This window comes from Vipera berus (assembly GCF_964194415.1).
Source record: "Vipera berus genome assembly, chromosome: 1".
In the NCBI taxonomy this organism is placed as follows: Eukaryota; Metazoa; Chordata; class Lepidosauria; order Squamata; family Viperidae; genus Vipera; species Vipera berus.
Genome location: NC_138202.1, coordinates 203848312 through 203867087, shown reverse-complemented (window position 1 = coordinate 203867087; position 18776 = coordinate 203848312). Strand labels below are relative to the sequence as shown.

The 18776-nt window shown below is 40.4% G+C and overlaps 1 protein-coding gene across 3 annotated transcripts in view; it reads left to right on the top strand.

The window, feature by feature from the left end:
- The window catches only part of PLCB1 (phospholipase C beta 1), a 497164-nt gene that overhangs the window by 458656 nt on the left and 19732 nt on the right, over positions 1 to 18776 (top strand). For 2 of the 3 annotated variants that reach the window (XM_081321971.1, XM_081321972.1), the window contains exon 32: positions 16632 to 16697. The exons of the other annotated variant lie outside the window; for it this stretch is intronic. In XM_081321971.1, the coding sequence (XP_081178097.1) occupies positions 16632 to 16673 (42 nt within the window). In that variant the 3' untranslated portion in view covers positions 16674 to 16697. The remainder of the gene's footprint in view (positions 1 to 16631; positions 16698 to 18776) is intronic. 3 annotated transcript variants of the gene reach the window in all.

Genomic DNA, 18776 nt, shown 5'->3' with positions numbered 1-18776 from the left:
CTAAAGCTAGTAAGAATAAATCTCTAGTCCCGATGAGTGACTCAGATTGGATCCTGCAACATTATTCTGGGGCACATATGGAGAAAATTTAGATCCAGATGCCTCATGGGAAGCAGGTGCTGTTCAAGCCATGCACACTTTATTACGATCGCTTGCCATCCAGAATCACTTGAAATGAATAAATAAATAAATAAACCCTACCTGCAAAGAATACTCAAAATATCTCTAACAAGATAATTCCACAGTAGGTTTTGAAAAAAAAAGTAATGGTGAAATACTTTAGAGTAGAAATGGAGAATTGGAAATTCAGACAGAAAGTTCAAAATAACAAGTACAATCCCAAATTCCTTCACCATATGAAAAGCAGGGGCGTGGGTAAAGTTTGATGGGAAGAAGGAAGCGTGCTAAGTTTAACTGCATTCTGAGTATTTGTGCTTTATTACATGTGAATTAGCTTTGAGTAATCCAAAGACTGTTAAGTATTTTTCATGGGGTGTGTAAATATATGATAAAATATAATTAAAATCCTGGAAAAGATAACAATAAAGGCAGGGAGGCCAAACATACTCATCACATTTTGTGTGATATGAGTTTGTGTGTGTGTGTGTGTGTGTGTGTGTGTGTGTGTGTGTGTGTTTTCATAATGGAAAGTGCTATGTAAATTAATAATAGAGCATCTTGTTTTATGGAATTTTCTAACTCATTGGTGACTTGCCAAGAAAGAAAGTTGAAATAATTACTAACTCCTTATTAATTGATAATTTATCTTGGCTGTAGCAGGGTCTGAGTGGAGAAATTTTAGCTCTTCAAAGGAAGTAGAATTCCTAGCATCTCTTACCATTAGCCTGGTTCCTATCTTAGTTTTAATCCTTTGGAATGTAGTGGATCTCTTGATCTCTTGCTACATATGTCATATGCATTGCATATGAATGGCGTGATGTGTAGCCTTACCTAGTATAAACCTTCACTCAAAGAAGGTTATGAAATAAAATGCATTTATGTAGACTTTCTGCAAGACTGAATGTGATCTCTTGACCTTATATTTAAAAAGGGAGAGTTGCCCGCCAATGTAAACTCAAACATGTAATGTAATCTTAGGAGGAATTAGAACACTTGGAATTAATTCTGTATCGTGAGAAGTTTCATTTCTCATTTATATTTGGTACACATGGTTGTCATACTACTTGCAGGATCTAGATTTTTGCAAAAATCAGTTGGTTTAATTGAAACCCACTATAATTTTATTTTTTCACTGTTATCCGTATCTTAAATTGTGTCTCAAAGATTTACCTTGGTCCTATTTTGGACCAACTGCAGTTTCCAGACCCTTTATTTTTAGAGATAGCCCAGTACATATATTTTACTTCACTATCCTGCCAGAATATTTATAAAATTATTTCTAAATAAACACATATTGAACCATTTCTTTTACATGAATAGTTGACATACAGTAGCTGCATATTAATTCTCTTAATTTTTGGAAGCAAATGTGCTTATCTGTGTATTATTGGTATTAGGAAAGGAAACCTCTTACATTCTTAACATCATGATTTCCATTTTTTAAGATATTCACAATTCTAAATCTTCGAAAACAGTAATGCTAGTGAAATTGCATTCATACGAATGAGGAGCAATTGGAATAATCCCTTATTAATTTACTATTGATAGCCATCTTTTGCAAAATGCATCTAAAATCTCCATTAGCTGGGATGCTGACCCTTGTAGAAAAAATGGCTTTGGTTAAAAATTGTGTCCCTGAACAGAAATATGAATACAAGCAAAAATAAATCTGGGAGCTGAAATCTCTGATGGAAAGAGAAAAATGACTGTCCAAAAGTGCCACAGGTTTGAAAAATTAATAACTCATAGACCAGCAATATCCAGTTTGAACCAGAACATACTATGAAATAAATATTCACGGTATATAGAACTGATCTCTTTTTTAAAAAGTTTTAAGTTTCTTTTCTTCCTTTACACACACTGTAGCTAAAATGGCATGATTTTTTAAATAAAATTATATATCATTTATACATACTGTACAGGTAGATCTCAACTTAAAACAGTTGATTTAGTGACCGTTTGAAGTTACAGCGGCACTGAACAAAATGACTTATGACTCTTTTTCACACTTAACGACCATTGCAGCATCTCCATGGTCATGTGATCAAAATTCAGACACTTGGCAACTGACTCCTATTTACGATAGTAGCAATGTCCCAGAGTCATGTGATTACCATTTATGGCCTTCGGACAAGCAAAGTCAGTGGGGAAGCCAGAGTCACTTAACAACGATGTTACTAGCTTAACAATTGCAGTGTTTCACTTAACAGCTGTGACAGGAAAGGCTGTAAAATGGGGCAAAAACCACTTGACAACTGTCTCACTTGGCAGCAGAAGAATTAGGCTCAATTGTGGTTCTAAGTCGAGGATTACCTGTAGACATATTACATTTGTTTATTTTATTCATTTTATTACATGTATATATGCTTCCCACCTTCCAATGACTCTGGGTGGTTACAGATAAAAAATATTTTAAAAAAATAAGAAAAGAAATGGTGACGAAACAATAGGCGAAAGCAAAGATGAGAAGTCTGACAAAAATGGATATAGTGGAAACAACGTGATAAAACGGAATCATTCAAAGGGGACGGGGCTTCACACTCCCTCACTAAAGGCCTGGGTGAAGAGTCAGGTCTTCACAGGTCTTCTAAATCGCAGCAGAATGAGGGCCCTTCAGATCTCAAGGGAAGCTTTATTCCAGAGGACTGGCACAGCTACGGAGAAGGTGTACTTTTGAGGTCCAGATAGATGGCATTGTTTAGTTGAAAGAACCTGGAACATGCCAAGTCTGCCAGATCAGATCAGCTGGGCAAAGACTATGGGAGACGAGAGTCCCTCAAGTAAAAACCTTAAAAGCATTCATCAAAATTAAAAAAAAACTGTGATGGGAAAAAAGTCCCCCGTACTTGAATGGGATGAAACTTGCTATAATAGTTACTTTTACTACAGGGGTGTCAAACTGCCGGCCTGTGGGCTGGGTACGTTATGCCGAAACCGTCCCCACCCCAATGGAAAAAAAGTTGAGACACGACATGTGACGTTGCGAGTTTGACACCCCTGCTTTACTAGGTTTGGTAACATGTTATAATCTAAAAGACACACTGTTCCTCCTTGTTTACTATATTAACCCTGATGTCTTCTCTTCTGTAATATACCTCTTGGGACAATCTCAAATGGTTTCCTTACTCCAGAGATTTGCTGATTGCTCTCTCGAGAATAGAAGGCTTTATGTAGCTTTCACAAAAGAAGAGAAAACAAATTTCTCTGTTAATAAAGTTTCAGGAAAGAGGCATTGAATCTCCCCTACAGAGATACTATGCAAATTGACTCTGTCTTGGTATACATTTGCTTAGGGGATGAATACGTGAGTGTTTGAGAAGGTTTAAAATGTCATACTAAATGAGCATCAAGAACCCCTTTGGGTTTCAAGTGAATTATCATATCCAAATAAACCACTTTCTCATTTCTAGAATAAGACAGAAGTTATTTTTAAAGGGAAGGTTATGTAGATATGCACTTTGGTTTCTAATAGGCCTGTGCATACCGAATATCGGTTAATGACTGTCCAAAATATCAACTGATTGATATAAGTGAATTTGTCATTGTCCCTGGAAATCCCAGTGTTCTGGAGTGCTCAACAATACCAGTCTCATTCCCCAGTGTGTTACCTGTACACCTTCTGTTACTCCCTGATCTTGCTTTTAGTCTGCTCTGTGGGGCACTTTTTGAAAGATGAATGTCCACTCTATCAAGGTTGCCATGCTAGAGCCAGCTGTGGTTCCACTTGTCTACGGATTAGCAATTTATTTTTCAAACTGCCTGAATCTGACCAGACAGTGCTTCGTTGTATTAAAGTGGCTTCCAAATCTTCATTATTTCTGCCTCTTCTGGTACCAATGCATCTTCCTAAATCAAAGTTTCTTGTATATAATGCCCCACATTTCCATCTCTTCTTTAGCTGTTACCCAATTCAGTGGAAGACATATTGGTAGTCACTATGGTTTAGAGGCTAATACCCCTCTTTATGTTACACGACTGTCATTCAGGAGGAGGAAATTGACTACTATACTGCTCAGCAAGAGAAGAAGAGACAACATAGGGTATCTCTCTGTTGATAGAGAGGTCTGCCCGGTCTGGAATGGAGGAAAGGGCATTGTGATCTCATACTGATGCTGCCCAGATGAAGAAACACAATTGGCCATTATGACCTCATGCAGGTCTACTCTTCTGAAAGAGAAGGAATAGATGTCATGATAATCTTAGTTCTTTATCACTTGCAGCTAGAAAGCTTTGCAATATCTTCTCTGGTGAAGAGAGCACATTGTTGAAGCAGTAAAGATTGCTGTTGGGGATAACAAGAGTAAAGTTGCTGGCTGTGTCAAAGGTCCCATAGAATCTGGTGATTGTAATACCATAGTGATGTCAGTGGTCCAAACGAAGGGAATTAAGAGACTTTTTCCAGGAATGATTTGTTACTACTGAGGCTGCCTCCCCAAGGGTGAGAAACTGAATTTAGCCACTATCTGTAAATGAAACATTTTTCTAGAACTAGCCTGAGAAATTTTATAGCTATATTCTTGTGCAGAAAAAGGGATTTATACTCTTATATCATGTATTGACCTTTATCTCAACTACTGTGAACAGAACAAATAAGGTTATAGAATTATGGAGCTCATAACTTTCTTACTATTACTTTGATTACTTTCAAGATAAATAAACACAGTGTTATAGGGTATTTCATAAAAACATTTGAAGATGGATAAGAAAGTATTTATTCATTGAAAATAGGACTAATATCTGTCTGGTTTAAGAAGTTGAACTTTATCAGCTCCCTATTTAATTCCTGGTTTAATTTAAAGTGCTGGTGATGATTTTTAAGGATGCTAATACTCAGATTATTTTAACAATAGTTTACTTTGATAGATGTCTAAGCAGTCTCAGCCTCACTTCTAAATACTAACAAGACGTTTCCAGTGTGATACTCAAATTTTGATCCAGAAACAAATCACAGTTCAGAACTTCGCTCTTTAGAAACTAAAGATACCTTTCAGTGAGGTTTAGTAAGTAATTTGAGGTTATGAAACAGTGATTTTTACTTTGTTAATATATTATCTGTTTTATATTATTGCTTGTATGTATTACATTTTAAAAACTACTTTAAAATAATAGGTGGTGGTGGCCACTCTGAATACATTAGTAGCAATATAATATTAATAACCACATATTGTCATATTAATTACTATGAAGAAAAACAGACAGACCTAATTGCCAAAAGGCTGCACTCTAAATTCATTTACTTAATAGTAAGTCCCTTTGATCAAGTTCCATCAAGACATTTGCTAGCTCTGTTTCATATGTGACAAGCTAATGATTTCATCTCTAATTAATTAGGAAGAAATAAAACAAAACCAACCTAAAATTGTGTTCAGTAAATAGCCTGTGTTTCCTCAACTTAGGATAACATACAAAACTGCAGAATATACTATATATACATCAAACACTGACTTAACAACAATAGCCTTTGAAAAGACAAATTGTGTGTACAAAAGTACTTATAACACTTATATTTGGCAGAAGCAAAATATAGTAGAAAGGGAAAGAAATGTATGTTCCAAGAATCTGGAAGGAAACCATGCATCTTCTTGGTGTGTTCATATTGAAGATAGCCTTAGCTTACTTTCATGTATGTATGTATGTAGTAGCAGACATATATAAAAGGTGATGTCCTCTGTAATTCTCTAAACCTCTGGCAATCAAGAAATCTAGAGATATGATGGAGAATATGAATTTCTTTGCTCTATTGCTGAACAATGTCTTGGCATTACAATAACCTGGCATGCATTACGGAGACATGTTTGGGCTCAGAGGGAGGAGTCCCTCTGATTGATTTATGCCCTCCAGGTTTCCGTGTGTTGCATCAGCCTCGGGCTCAGGGTAGGGGCGGCGGGGTGGCGGTTGTTATCAAGGAGGCCCTTTGTTCGCGGGAGGCCACTGCCCCTCAGATAGGTGGATGTGAGTCCCTCCTCTTAAGATGGGGCCCTGGTGGTCAGTTGGACCTGTTGCTTACGTACCTTTCTCCCAACTGCGTGGCAATGGCTCTGCATCTACTCGATGCTCTCTCGGGATTGGCAGTGGAATTTCCCAGACTTTTGGTGCTGGGAGATTTTAACCTACCTTCCCTAGGGGGGGCATCAGGAGTGGCCTGAGAGTTCATGGCTTCCATGATGGCCATGAACCTGACCCAGATAATTCAGGGCCCGACCCATGAGGGGGGAAACACGCCCGACCTTATTTTTATCTCCGGGCAATGGCTTAATGATCTGGGTGAGGTTTCTCCATCTGTACAACCCCTTTCATGGACAGATCATCATCTCCTGTGGCTGGGCCTCCGTCATGCCACCTCCCACCGCTGGGAGGTGGAACCGACTAGGTGGTTCCGCCCCAGGCGCTTGATGGACCGAGAAAGGTTTCAGACAGTGCTTGGTTTGATTCCTGCTTCCCTCTCCCACAGCCCGGTCGAGACCTTGGTTGACTCCTGGCAACGGGCTGCTTTTGAGGGTCTCGACTGCGTTGTTCCTTTGCGGCCTCTGACCCGACCCAGATCCCGGTGGGCCCCATGGTTTTCCGTGGACCTACGGGAGATGAAGCGCCGGAGGAGGGGCCTAGAGAGCGTTTGGAGGTCCAGTCGGTCCGAGTCTGACCGATCACAGTTAAGATCTTTTACGAGATCTTATCTTGTGGAAATGGAGGAGGCGAAGCGTACTTACTTTGCCTCCCTCATTTCGTCCGCAGATAATCGCCCAGCCGCCCTGTTTAGGATGACCCGTTCCCTTCTAAATCAAGGGACAGGGGAAGATCCCTTGCAGGGACGCGCCGAGGAGTTTAGTCAACATCTGCTGGACAAGATCGCTCAGATTCGGACTGGTCTGGACTCCGATTGGACAGTATCTGACGAGGGGGAAGCGACAGGTCTGGCCAATATTATCTGGGAGGAGTTTGACCCTGTGATTCCGGATGAAGTGGACAGGATAATGGGTAGATTAAGTGCCGCCACGTGTTTATTGGACCCGTGTCCCTCCTGGCTGGTTTATGCGGCTCGGGAGGTTACATGAGGCTGGCTCCAGGCAGTGATCAACGCCTCTTTGAGTGAGGGGTGTTTCCCTGCCGCCTTGAAAGAGGCGGTGGTGAGGCCCCTTCTCAAGAAACCTGCTCTGGACCCAACTATTTTGAATAATTTTCGTCCTGTCTCCAACCTTCACTTTCTTGCGAAGGTTGTTGAGAGCATGGTGGCACGGCAGCTCCCATTGGTCCTGGAGGAAACTGAGTATCTGGATCTGTACCAATCGGATTTCAGGCCCGGGTACAGCACGGAGACGGAATTGGTTGCGCTGGTGGATGATCTCTGGCGGGCTCGGGATAGGGGTTATTCCTCTGTCCTGGTCCTATTGGACCTCTCAGCGGCTTTTAATACCTTCGACCATGGTATCTTGCTGCGACGTCTCCGGGGGTTGGGAGTGGGAGGCACTGTTTTACGGTGGTTCTCCTACCTCTCGGGCCATTCGCAGACGGTGTTGGCAGGAGTACAGAGGTCAACCCCGAAGTCCCTTGATTGTGGGGTGCCTCAGGGGTCGGTCCTCTCTCCTCTCCTGTTCAACATCTATATGAAGCCACTGGGTGAGATCATACACGGTTTTGGAGTGAGGTATCATCAATATGCTGATGATACCCAGCTTTTCATCTCCACTCTGAACCAACCCAGTGATGCCCTCGACGTGATGTCCCGTTGCCTGGAAGTGGTACGAATCTGGATGGGGAAGAACAGGCTCCAGCTCAACCCGGCCAAGACCGAGTGGCTCTACATGTCGGCATCACATGTTGTCCAAGATTTACCATCCTTGGTTATGGGGAGAGGTGTTGCCTCCCGTTGATAGGGCGCGCAAATTTGGCATCCTCCTGGATGCACGACTCAACTTAGATCATCATATAGGAGCCGTGGCCAGGGGGGCATTTGCCCAGGTTTGCCTGGTGCGCCAGTTGCACCCCTATCTGGACCGAGATGCCTTACGTACAGTCACTCATGCACTCGGTACCTCCCGTATAGGTTACTGTAACGCTCTCTACATGGGGCTGCCCTTGAAGACCACCAGGAGGCTTCAGCTGGTGCAGAATGCGGCCACGCGGGTTGTGATGGGAGCATCCCGATACTCCCATATTACACCCCTCCTGCGTGAGCTGCATTGGTTGCCGGTTGTCCTCTGGGTGAGGTTCAAGGTGCTGGTTCTTACCTATAAAGCCCTACATGGCTTAGGTCCGGGATACTTACAGGACCGTCTGCTGCCAGGAGCGACTTCCCTCCGCCCTGTGCGCTCACACAGAAAGGGTCTCCTCAGGGTGCCATCGGCTAGACAGTGTCGGCTGGCGACCCCTAGGGGGAGGGCCTTCTCTGTTGGGGCACCTGCCCTTTGGAATCAGCTCCCCTGAGAACTTTGGATGTCCCCAGATCTCCGGTCCTTTCGTCGCGACCTAAAGACGTATCTTTTCCAACTGGCCGACCTGGGCTGAGGATGGGGGGTTTTAATATTGTTTTAATTTTATTGGTTTTAGTAATTAATTATGGGGCTTTGTAATTTAATTCTTTTTTAATATTTGTATTACTGTTTTTTATAGCTGTTTTATTGTTGTGAGCCGCCCTGAGTCCTTCGGGAGATAGGGCGGCATATAAGTCCAATAAATAAATAAATCAACCAACCAACCAACCAACTTAAACCTTGGTTTGAACATTTTTCCCCTATTATTTTTAAATTTGAAAGGGAGCAAGTTCTACAATTGAAATTTAACCTAGATTTTAAACTTTTTTGTCTATGTCTATTCTAATCTGTCCTGTATCCATACCTAGTATTAGATTTCCCATTACAATTAACAAGACCAAAAACTTAAAGTTATATATAGATTTCAAGAGATTGGTTAAGCATTTTCCTGATTTGTAGCATCTTTAGGTGAAAACGAGGGAATACTGTAATTTCTGTATGTATATTTTATATTTTTGTGTAGAAATAACTCATAATTTTCAGAGAGTCATCAATCTATATTTGCTGCAAGATCTCCTGATCTTTTTATTGTTCTTTAGTGGAGACCTAGAAGGCTTCATAGATTATAGAAATTCTTAATTCTTTCCCCATCAACTGTTTTCTCAGTTGTGGTTCCTCCCTTTTAAGCAATTAGGTGAATGAATCAGCTTGACATTTATATATTTACACCTGCATTTCCTCAAACTTCCTCTCAAAATGCCCATTTCTAAATGTTTCCTGAAGGCTAATTTTGCTATAAAGTCACAAGGTTCAATGCCGTTCTCTATTCTTTCTTATACCACAAACTGATAAAAAAAATTCAATATATTTTGAGATAGCTGAACGGTGGATAATATAATTTGTACTCTTATGCAGGTGTACTTATATCTGAATCTATTGAATTAAATTGCATTTATTTCCTGGTAAGTAGATAGTTTAGCCTTCTTAACTGGAGAAAGGCTGAGGAAGAGAATTACAGTCTTGGTTCTGATTTGCAGATTAGTTCTGGAAGATGTGGATCAAATTTAGTTTATATCAGAATTCACAATCATTTAATTACTCAAAATCACTGTCAGTATTTTAAAGGAAGCGATCCATAATGATTTGTCTTTCTTTCTTGGCAACCCTTTGCTTAGAGCAAATTGGGACTTTCTCAAAGACTACTGCTCTTTCATGGTAAATTGCACATTCATTTAAATGTCACATCTCTGTTGCTGAAACAAATTGCATCCCCCCCCCCAAATATCAACAACATTTTTTTCCTTCCACCCCCATTTTCATGGTGCTAACTTGCTTCAGATTTACTGAGAGTGGCATGAGATTTTTACAATTTATTTTTGACAGTGGCAATTAGCAGCTAAGTTCAGTGGAGAAGAAAATTAGTAGCTTTGGCATGTGCATACAAAATATTTTGAATTGCCATTCTCTTACTTGAAAGTTGGCATCAATCATGTTTTCTTTTTTGCCAGTGACATTTTATCTGAAGCTGTACTTAGAATCACATTCCTTTCTCTGCAGTCTCCTATTCAACAAAATAAACATTATTTTGTCTCCATTTGAGAGCACTGAAAATACTAAAAACAAGAATCAATCAAAAGAAGAGCAATCTGTGAGGCAAAGAGATGGATGTTTTCACAAGTTCCAAAACTTCTTCCAAAGCTTCTTTGGGGAAATGGTTCCTATAGCAGTAGACAACATTCCAGGCCTATTTTGGCCAGTTTAAAAAACTTTCCGCCATCAAGTGAGAAAAATAACCACAGCCTCTAATTCAGGGCCGGGGAAAAGTTACATACATAACTGCATTTTAACAACATCTGCAGATTTCCCATTGTGAGCTAGCTGAACACAGGCCAGGCATTGTAGATTTATGATGCAATCCCCTCTCGTCAATTTTTATAAGTTAGTAAAGCAAAATTCAATATAACTATCAAAACCTTTTGACCGCTGCATATGGATGATATCTGATTTGTAAATTGTAAATAATAAGCTATAGAACTGCCTCATATCACATCAAAATGCCTGCTTTGATTGATGAGACACTGAGAAATTTTCAGTCTCTAGGCAGTCATCTGCAAGTTGATTGCAGCAAATGTAAGCATTCTGGGACAACTGACAAGATGAATTATGATCATGATTACATAACTTTTCAAAGAGTATACAATATTAGATACATGGAGCCATATGCCAGTTAAGGTATATTTGTCACATATGCTTTCTCATGAAGAGGTGAGAGTGGGTGAGGATAGTAAATAAGGAGGTCACAGAGGGAAGTGAAAGGTAATAATGATAATTTTAATAATGATGATCATTATAGTTTCCTATTCAACAGACTACACTCAAACAAATGTGACATAAACTTTATTGCATTGATGAATCAATTGTGTTTTACACTATATGTAGATTTATATGTAGACTAAGTGTTCTGGCCTGGTTTTTAATGACATTTCTTTAAGCTATCACTGGACCAGTTGTGGTTCTTTTTAATTTCTCACTGTGTGTGTGTGTGTGTGTGTGTGTGTGTGTGTGTGTGTGTGTGTTCGTAGATTTTCACGGGTACAGGTATGTAGGTCTTGGCGTATTTGGGTCTTTTCCCATGTAAGATTGAGAGTGTCTTGGCGACGTTTCGACGAGGTCCCACTTGTCATCTTCAGGCTGGTGTCTTCAGCTTCGTGCTTGTGCGAGCAAAGCGTGATCGGAGCTGCCGTCTCTCTATAAATATTGGTGGGGTTGTGTGTGGTGCTGGCTTTGTTGCTGTAAGCGGGTTGGTTGGCTGTGTTGTTACATCCTGATTGGATGATGGAGTTATTGTTTGCAGCTTAGTCGGCTGTTTTGTAACATCCTGTGTGGCTGAGGTATTGGCTGTGTGCCCATTAGTCTTTTGTGTTGTAACAACTTGGGTGATGGGCTGTGTGATGACATCCTGAGCTCTAGTGTAGTGATATCCTGAGTTCTGGGCTGCAACATCCTGGGTGGTTGGCTGTGTTGTGACATCCCAAGCTTTAGTATTGTAACCTCCTGAGTTCTGTGATGTAATGTCCTGAGCAGAAGGCTGTGGTGTAACATCCCAGGCTCTGGTTTGGCTCCGAGTTTGCGGTCTGGCTTTGTGTTCATGGTGTGTGTCAGTTTGCTTTGTGTGGGGGTTGGGAGGGGGTGCAGCAGCTGGAGATGCCGCCGTGGTTTGGCTTCTGCATGGTGGTTGCATTTCATCTATGGGGTGGGTTTGGGTTTGAGTCTGGTGAGGATGATTGGTGGTGCCGTCCTGTGTTGTTGTGGGTCCGGTGTCGGTTTTTGTGGCTGGGACTCGTTTGTTGACTAGGGCTAGTTTCCAGATGGGAGGCAGGAGGTATCGTCACATTTGTTCATGTTGTCGGGGTGTTTCTCTATTTCGATGGCTTCCATAATTATTCTCTTATTGTAGTGTTCAGTTTGGGAGATTAATTTCGTTCCTTCAAAGTCAATTTCATGTCCTGTTGCTTTAAGGTGCTGGAAAAGGGTGGAAGTTTTTTCTTCTTTTCTGACTGCGTTCTTGTGTTCTGTGGTACGTGCATTTATTCTCCTATTAGTTTGTCCAATGTATGTGGCTGGGCAGTTTTTGCATTGTATTTTACAGACTCCTTGGTTTTCAAGCTGGAACTTGTCTTTGGGGTTTCTTAAGATGTTGGCTATTTTTTGGTCAGTGCCGAAGGCTGTCTTGATATTGTGTTTGTGGAGAATTTTGCTGATTTTATCTGTGGTGCCTTTAATGTAGGGGAGGAGGGCGATGCCGTTGTCCTGTTCTGTGTCTTGGTTCTTGGGGGGTGTCTCCCTTTGGATTAGGTTGGTAATAGTGCTTCTTTGGAATCTGTTGGAAATTAATACGTTAGTGAGAGTGTGTAATTCGGTTTTCAGGTGGTCTTTGTCGGCTAGGCGTTTGGTTCTGGAGATGAGGGTCTTCGCTACGGAGTTGATCTGTGCCGGGTGGTGATGGGATTTTGCGTTTAAGTAGCGGTTGGTGTGTGTTTTTTTCCGGTAGATGGTGTGTCCTAGGGAACCATTGGGTTTTTTGTAGATTAGGACGTCCAGAAAGGGGAGTTGGTTGTTGGCTTCTATTTCCATAGTAAATTGTATTTTGGGGTGTAGGCTGTTGAGATGTGTGAGGAAGTTGTCTAGTTTTTCTTTCCCATGTGGCCAAATTACGAAAGTGTCATTCTACATATCTAAGCCAGAGTTTGGGTTTGTGTTTAGATTTGTCTAAGGCATTGGTTTCAAAGTGTTCCATGTATAGGTTTGCGATGACGGGTGAGAGAGGTGATCCCAAAATCCATAAATTAAAAAGGATGAAAAGAAAGCAAAATAATTACAGACACCAAGCATTGCAATTTTTTTTTCTTAGCAGTCATTAGAGAATTTATTTTACAGGTTTCCTATTTTTGCTCTAATTGCTGATTCCCCCCCCCCAAAAAAAACCTGATGCTTTCCCTAAACTTTGTCATTCATTATGGTTTGGGGGAGTATTATATAGAACTTTCTATTTTGATTTTCTGCACATACTGTTATGAAGAAGCTCTTTGAATCCTTTTCAAAGAGGAGGAGTAAATTCTAATGTCTATGTCAGTTTTTTATTTTAATTTCTTTGTAAAATAATTTGAATATACATCCACACAAAATCATACTATGTTTTTAATTTACCAAATTGTATTTTAACTGTTAGGGTAGGTATTATAAACTCAAGAACTGAAGATAAATATCGAAAATGATTATGTTTCTACATTAATAAATGTCTGAGTAGGTGACAGTAATGGCTGATCTTGTGTGGGCTCTGAAATTAAGCAGATTAGTTGGATGGAAGGGTTCCAGAGAATTCTGAAGATATAAGCCAGGTTGGGAAGCCAAAACATTCTTAAAGTCAGGAAACCACTTTCTCTCCGCTGCCAAAAAAACAACATAGGCACCTCCATGAAGTCTTCACAAGTCCAGCTAAATTTGTAAAAAGTTTTACCACCTATAAATTAGACCTAATTTTTGATGCTCTAATTGACCTACTTCCAGTTTCAGGAAGGAGGCACTTCAGACTGGTAAAGAGCCTGAAGAAATGGCCCCCTTTTTTTAAGGAATTGATGGGCTACATGATATGTCAGGGGAATACTATCATATGTCATCTGGACTTTCCTTTTTTCTCCTGCTGCACTGCAATTAATCTAATCTGTTCCAGAGGATCTTCCAAAGATGACAAGATTTGGGAGGTAGAAAAGGAGCTGGACCCATGATGAGTTATTGCTGCCAAGTAGATCCTGTGAATACTCAATTTCATGGATACAAGTAAATAAAATGCCAGTTTCTGGTTGAAAAAGATTAGACTGAACTGTATAATCTTATGCAATTTTTATATCACTGTAATACATACGTACATGTTACATGAGGTGATTATTAATAAAACATAAATGCCTGACTGCATTGAATGGGGCCCTTTGCAGCATGTCTATTCCATCCCATTTGTATTCCCTGCAATAGTGAAAAAAAATACTAGGAAATTCATGACTAATTATTCATCCTTGCCCTGACAGGTGGGTGCAAAGTAGAGTCCAGCAGATGTCAGGAAAAGTTTTTTTTTTAATCAGTCTTTGCAAAGCATTGCAAATCTTTTTTTCCCAATTCCAGGCATATATGTAAAAACATTTTAGTTTACATATGCATAAATGTTCTATCTCATTTCTTTACTGATAAGGTTCAGTAAGAAGAAACTATTTCAGTGAAGGTTTGGACTGTCTTCAGTCTCATAGCATGTTTATCTGTGAATATAAAATCTAAAAATGTTCAATATCGTTCCCACTAGAACATTGTATAAAATAGCTTGTATTATAGAAATTGAACAACAACTGAGATGAACTCTGACAGGCTCAATTATTGACACAATTTCACTGTTATGGGCTATTATCTCAAAATTGTTTTCTCTCCATCTCTTACTTATCCAAGTAGAGCTGAATATGTACTTTTTGAAAAGAGTTGGCTGCATATGTTTAAATGGAGATATTAGAATCAACAACCTGCTCTCAGCAGAGGTATCATCTCGAGTTTGTTGTATGTCAGGAATGTACCTCGTAGAAAACAATGGAGAGTGCCACCCTTTGATTACATATCCCACCAAAAGGAGGGAAGACAATATCTACAGCTAAAGATGAGGTTGACATTCAAAGAGCAAAGTGGAGACACTCAACAGATTTCTCTAACCAAAGTCAATGGGCTATGGTTAAGCTAAGGTTAAAACTAATTCCTGGTGGGATGGTCACAACACATATGCAGTAAAAATAACATGTTTTTCATTTCCATTCAGCAAGTCATCTTATTATGGATAGAACTGAAATAGTAAGCTGGTTTTGGTCATTCCAGTACTGTAGTCCTCATTTACTAACTGCCTTGTTTAGCAATCATTCGAAGTTAACAATAGTTGGGAGAAAACAGCTTTGCTACACTCCTCATATCTTATTGCAATGTCACACAATCACACAATTGCCATCTGTGATCTACACAACCAACTTAACAACAAACAGAATTAATGGAGAATGTGGAAGTGAAAATGCAAGTGGCAGTCCCATAATGTCTCACTTAACCATGGCAATCCATTTACAATGGAAGTAGAACTGACATCATAAATCCAAGATGACATGATTTTTCACTTAGAAACTGCAACACTTAGCACAGAATCCCTGGTCCCAAGTGTGATTGATAAGTAAGGCATGCCTATATAATAGTTGTTTCTTTAATTCAAATAAGTTAGATTTGTGTCTTGCTTTTCCCTCCGAGAAGAAAATAATACTTGAGAGAACAGTTTATTTCTACTCAAAAATAATCCTCACTGAATTAAATGGAGCTTATTCTTAGACAAGTACTCACTTTCAAGGTATTTCCTCCTTAAACAGCAACAGTGGTAAGTTAGTGAAACAAAAGAACTCCTTCCAGTTGAGAGAAAATACCTTGGGTGTATTGTAGTAGAAATGCTTTAAATCCTGATATATTTTAATCCGTTTCCCTCCACCTCAACTCTAGCCATGAAAAATTCAAAGCAGGAAATGCTAAGCAATATGCTTCTTATGCTTATAAAAGGTAAAGGTAAAGGTTCCCCCGCACATGTGTGCTAGTCGTTTCCGACTCTAGGGGCCGGTGCTCATCTCCGTTTCAAAGCCGAAGAGCCAGCGCTTGTCCGAAGACGTCTCCGTGGTCATGTGGCCGGCATGACTAGACGCCAAAGGCGCACGGAACGCTGTTACCTTCCCACCGGAGTGGTCCCTATTTTTCTACTTGCATTTTTACGTGCTTTCGAACTGCTAGGTTGGCAGAAGCTGGGACGAGTAGCAGGCGCTCACTCTGCTACGCGACACTTGGGTCAGCCAAATTACTTATACACTGTTAAAAAAAATTTTCACCACTATGAAATACGTTCCTTAAAAGCAAAAAGAGAATGGTTTTCTCCTATACAGAATTTCCATTAATTTAGTATGTCGATTTGAGGTGAGGGGTGGGGTGGGGTAGGGTGGGAGTGGGAGTGGGAGTGGGAGGCCAGTTTAGCTTCTCTAGGTTTGGAGCTGTTTGATTGTTAGCAGATCTTCTGTCAAAGAATTTCCTTATTTGAATTGTGGCTGACTTTAGCTGTACTAGAAGAAAATCCCAAATGATGGATGGATCCATTCTCTATGGTGAAGGGGATGCCATTATCCTTGCAGGGATATCTTCCTTCCTCTTAAAATTTCTTTTCTGCTTGTCATACAGATTTGTGACATGGAGAAAATGTTGTTAAGTAGAGTGGACAGAGTGGCTTCACTGCCTGGTATGTCTGTGTATGTGTGTATGCACACGCATGTACCTGTTGGAGAAATAAGATTAAAATTAAAACTAAACTGCATTCATGGACTTTTTTCTGATTTGTTAAGTTTTTAATATATACTGATTGCTACATGTAAAAATGTCATATGCTAGTTTAGTCATTGCTATTCATCTAAAATTGAAACGATCCTTGGATTTGTTTTAAAGAGCATAGAAGAACCAGAAGGAGAGGAGGAAAAACAGAAGTAGAAATGGAGTATGAGACTAGTGAAAGTGAGTGAAACATTTGCCTTTCTTCTCTAGTAAAACTAACCACTATATATTTATCTATCTATACATATATATCCTAACATAAAAACCATTGATTCATCCCCATATCTTTGCATGTTTTGAATTTCTGGTATTACCCATTGATTATTTAACCAGTATGATCCCGTTTTTTTAAAAAAAATAATAATAATATATTTGTGATCTTAAGTTCCTGCTAATTTCAATCCTTCCAATAAATTTTGCTTTGAAACTATGAGCTGTAGAAATTAATGAATAAAATAATAAAGCTATAGTGTCCATGTAGCACAGAGTGCAGAAATGCTATTCAGTTTTATATTATGTGTTGAGTAGTCTTTTATTTGGCACAGGCAAAATTCCTTCAAAGGAAATCTGCTGGGGAGGGCACGCTGATGTGTGTGGGGGGCTAGTGGGGAGGGCAGGCTGAAGCAGACAGTGGAGAGGTGTATACAAATATGGGTTGTGTAACCCCTTCTTTCTCTTTCTGATGACAATTTAAAAAAAAAGCCATAGATTTAATACCCGCAAATACTGTATACAGTATATAAGCCAAAGGCTTCATTGAAGTAAAACAAGGGCCAAATGAAACCGAAGAGTTACAGATTGCATACATTTCCTGTATCATGTCAGCAGCTACTAAGATAAGTGGTACACAGGTAACCCCCCCAGGATTGTTTTGTGAATTTTCACAAAAAACGAACTCATTCAGAAAGGGTACTTACATTAGAAATTCAAAACTGCAACCAAAAGAAGCCTCTGTACCCATGTGACTTGAATTCAGTCCCTACTGCAGTGGTGGCCATATTCAGTGCTCTTTTTTTGTAAGAAAAAAGGTGCCGGAACTCAGCGCCCCCACCCCTGCTAGGGCATTCCTTGATTGGCAACTTTTCATTCCCCTCCCGAGAAGGACTGCCATGCTAAGTTGGATGGGATGGGCGGGGTAGGCCCAGTCCTCCTCCACCGTTTCGGAGCCAGGGGGAGTGATGGTGAATGGCTCCGCTGCCGCTGTGCGCCGCTGGAGGGGCTTCCTTTAAGCTTCGACCCACAGGCCACCTGCCCAGGCGTAGCAGCCACCTCCTTGTCCTCCGCCAACTCTCCCATGGCTTGCGCCGTGACCGGGCGGCCCAAGCCTCCCCCACCGCCTCCCTCCGCCAGTCCTTTGTCACGTGTCTCACAGAGAACAGCTGTGCGCAGGGGTGCAGAGCAGAGAACAGCACTTGCTTGCTGCCCTGCATTGCCCCACGTCTCCCTTCTCCCTTCTGGAAATGGCAGCCCCATTTCCTGCCGCTTCTCCTCCCGGCACAACTCCTCCCCTCTTCCCGAAAGCATTTCTTTGCTCACCTGCTTTCTAGCTCTGGAGTGTTTCTCTTCTGCTGCAGGCAAACGGAGTTTGTGGGACTAAAAAAAAGTTCAGTCAGACCTTCCAACTCCTTGTGAGATCTTTCTTTTTTTTCTTCACAAAAAGTTGGAAGGTCTGGCTGAACTTTTTTTAGTTTCACAAATTCTGTTGAAAAAAGGTGCTGGAACGCTGTTCCGCGCGTTCTATCACAAAAAAAGCCATGGCCATATTTAACACTGTGACTTGCCTGGGCCAGTTCTGGGCTACAAGAAGCCAGAAGGTGTTTTTTGTATATATATTTTTTTGTTGTTGTTCCTGTTCCTGGTCACATGGCAAAAGAAGATCTGGTGATTTTTGCAGCCAGCACCAACCTTTTCTTTTCCCGGAGCTACATGGAAGATCTGCTGCTTGCTGGATTGAGGACTAGAGAGCTAGAATTACTTCTGTATATATTTTAAACTATTCTTTTTTGTTACTCTGTAGTATTGTACTGTTTTGTTTGTAATCACTTTGGAACTCTTCTGATTTTTATTGTACTTTGCCAAGTACTTTGCAAAGATAGCTTATTTTTATTTGCCTGAAACTGCTTGTAGAAAAGCACTTACACAAAGCATTCTATAATGTTGTGTTTCCTTGCTTTTATTTTAGAGATTAGTGTATATTATTTTAGAGATTAGTGTATATTATTTTAGAGATTAGTGTATATTATTTTAGAGATTAGTGTA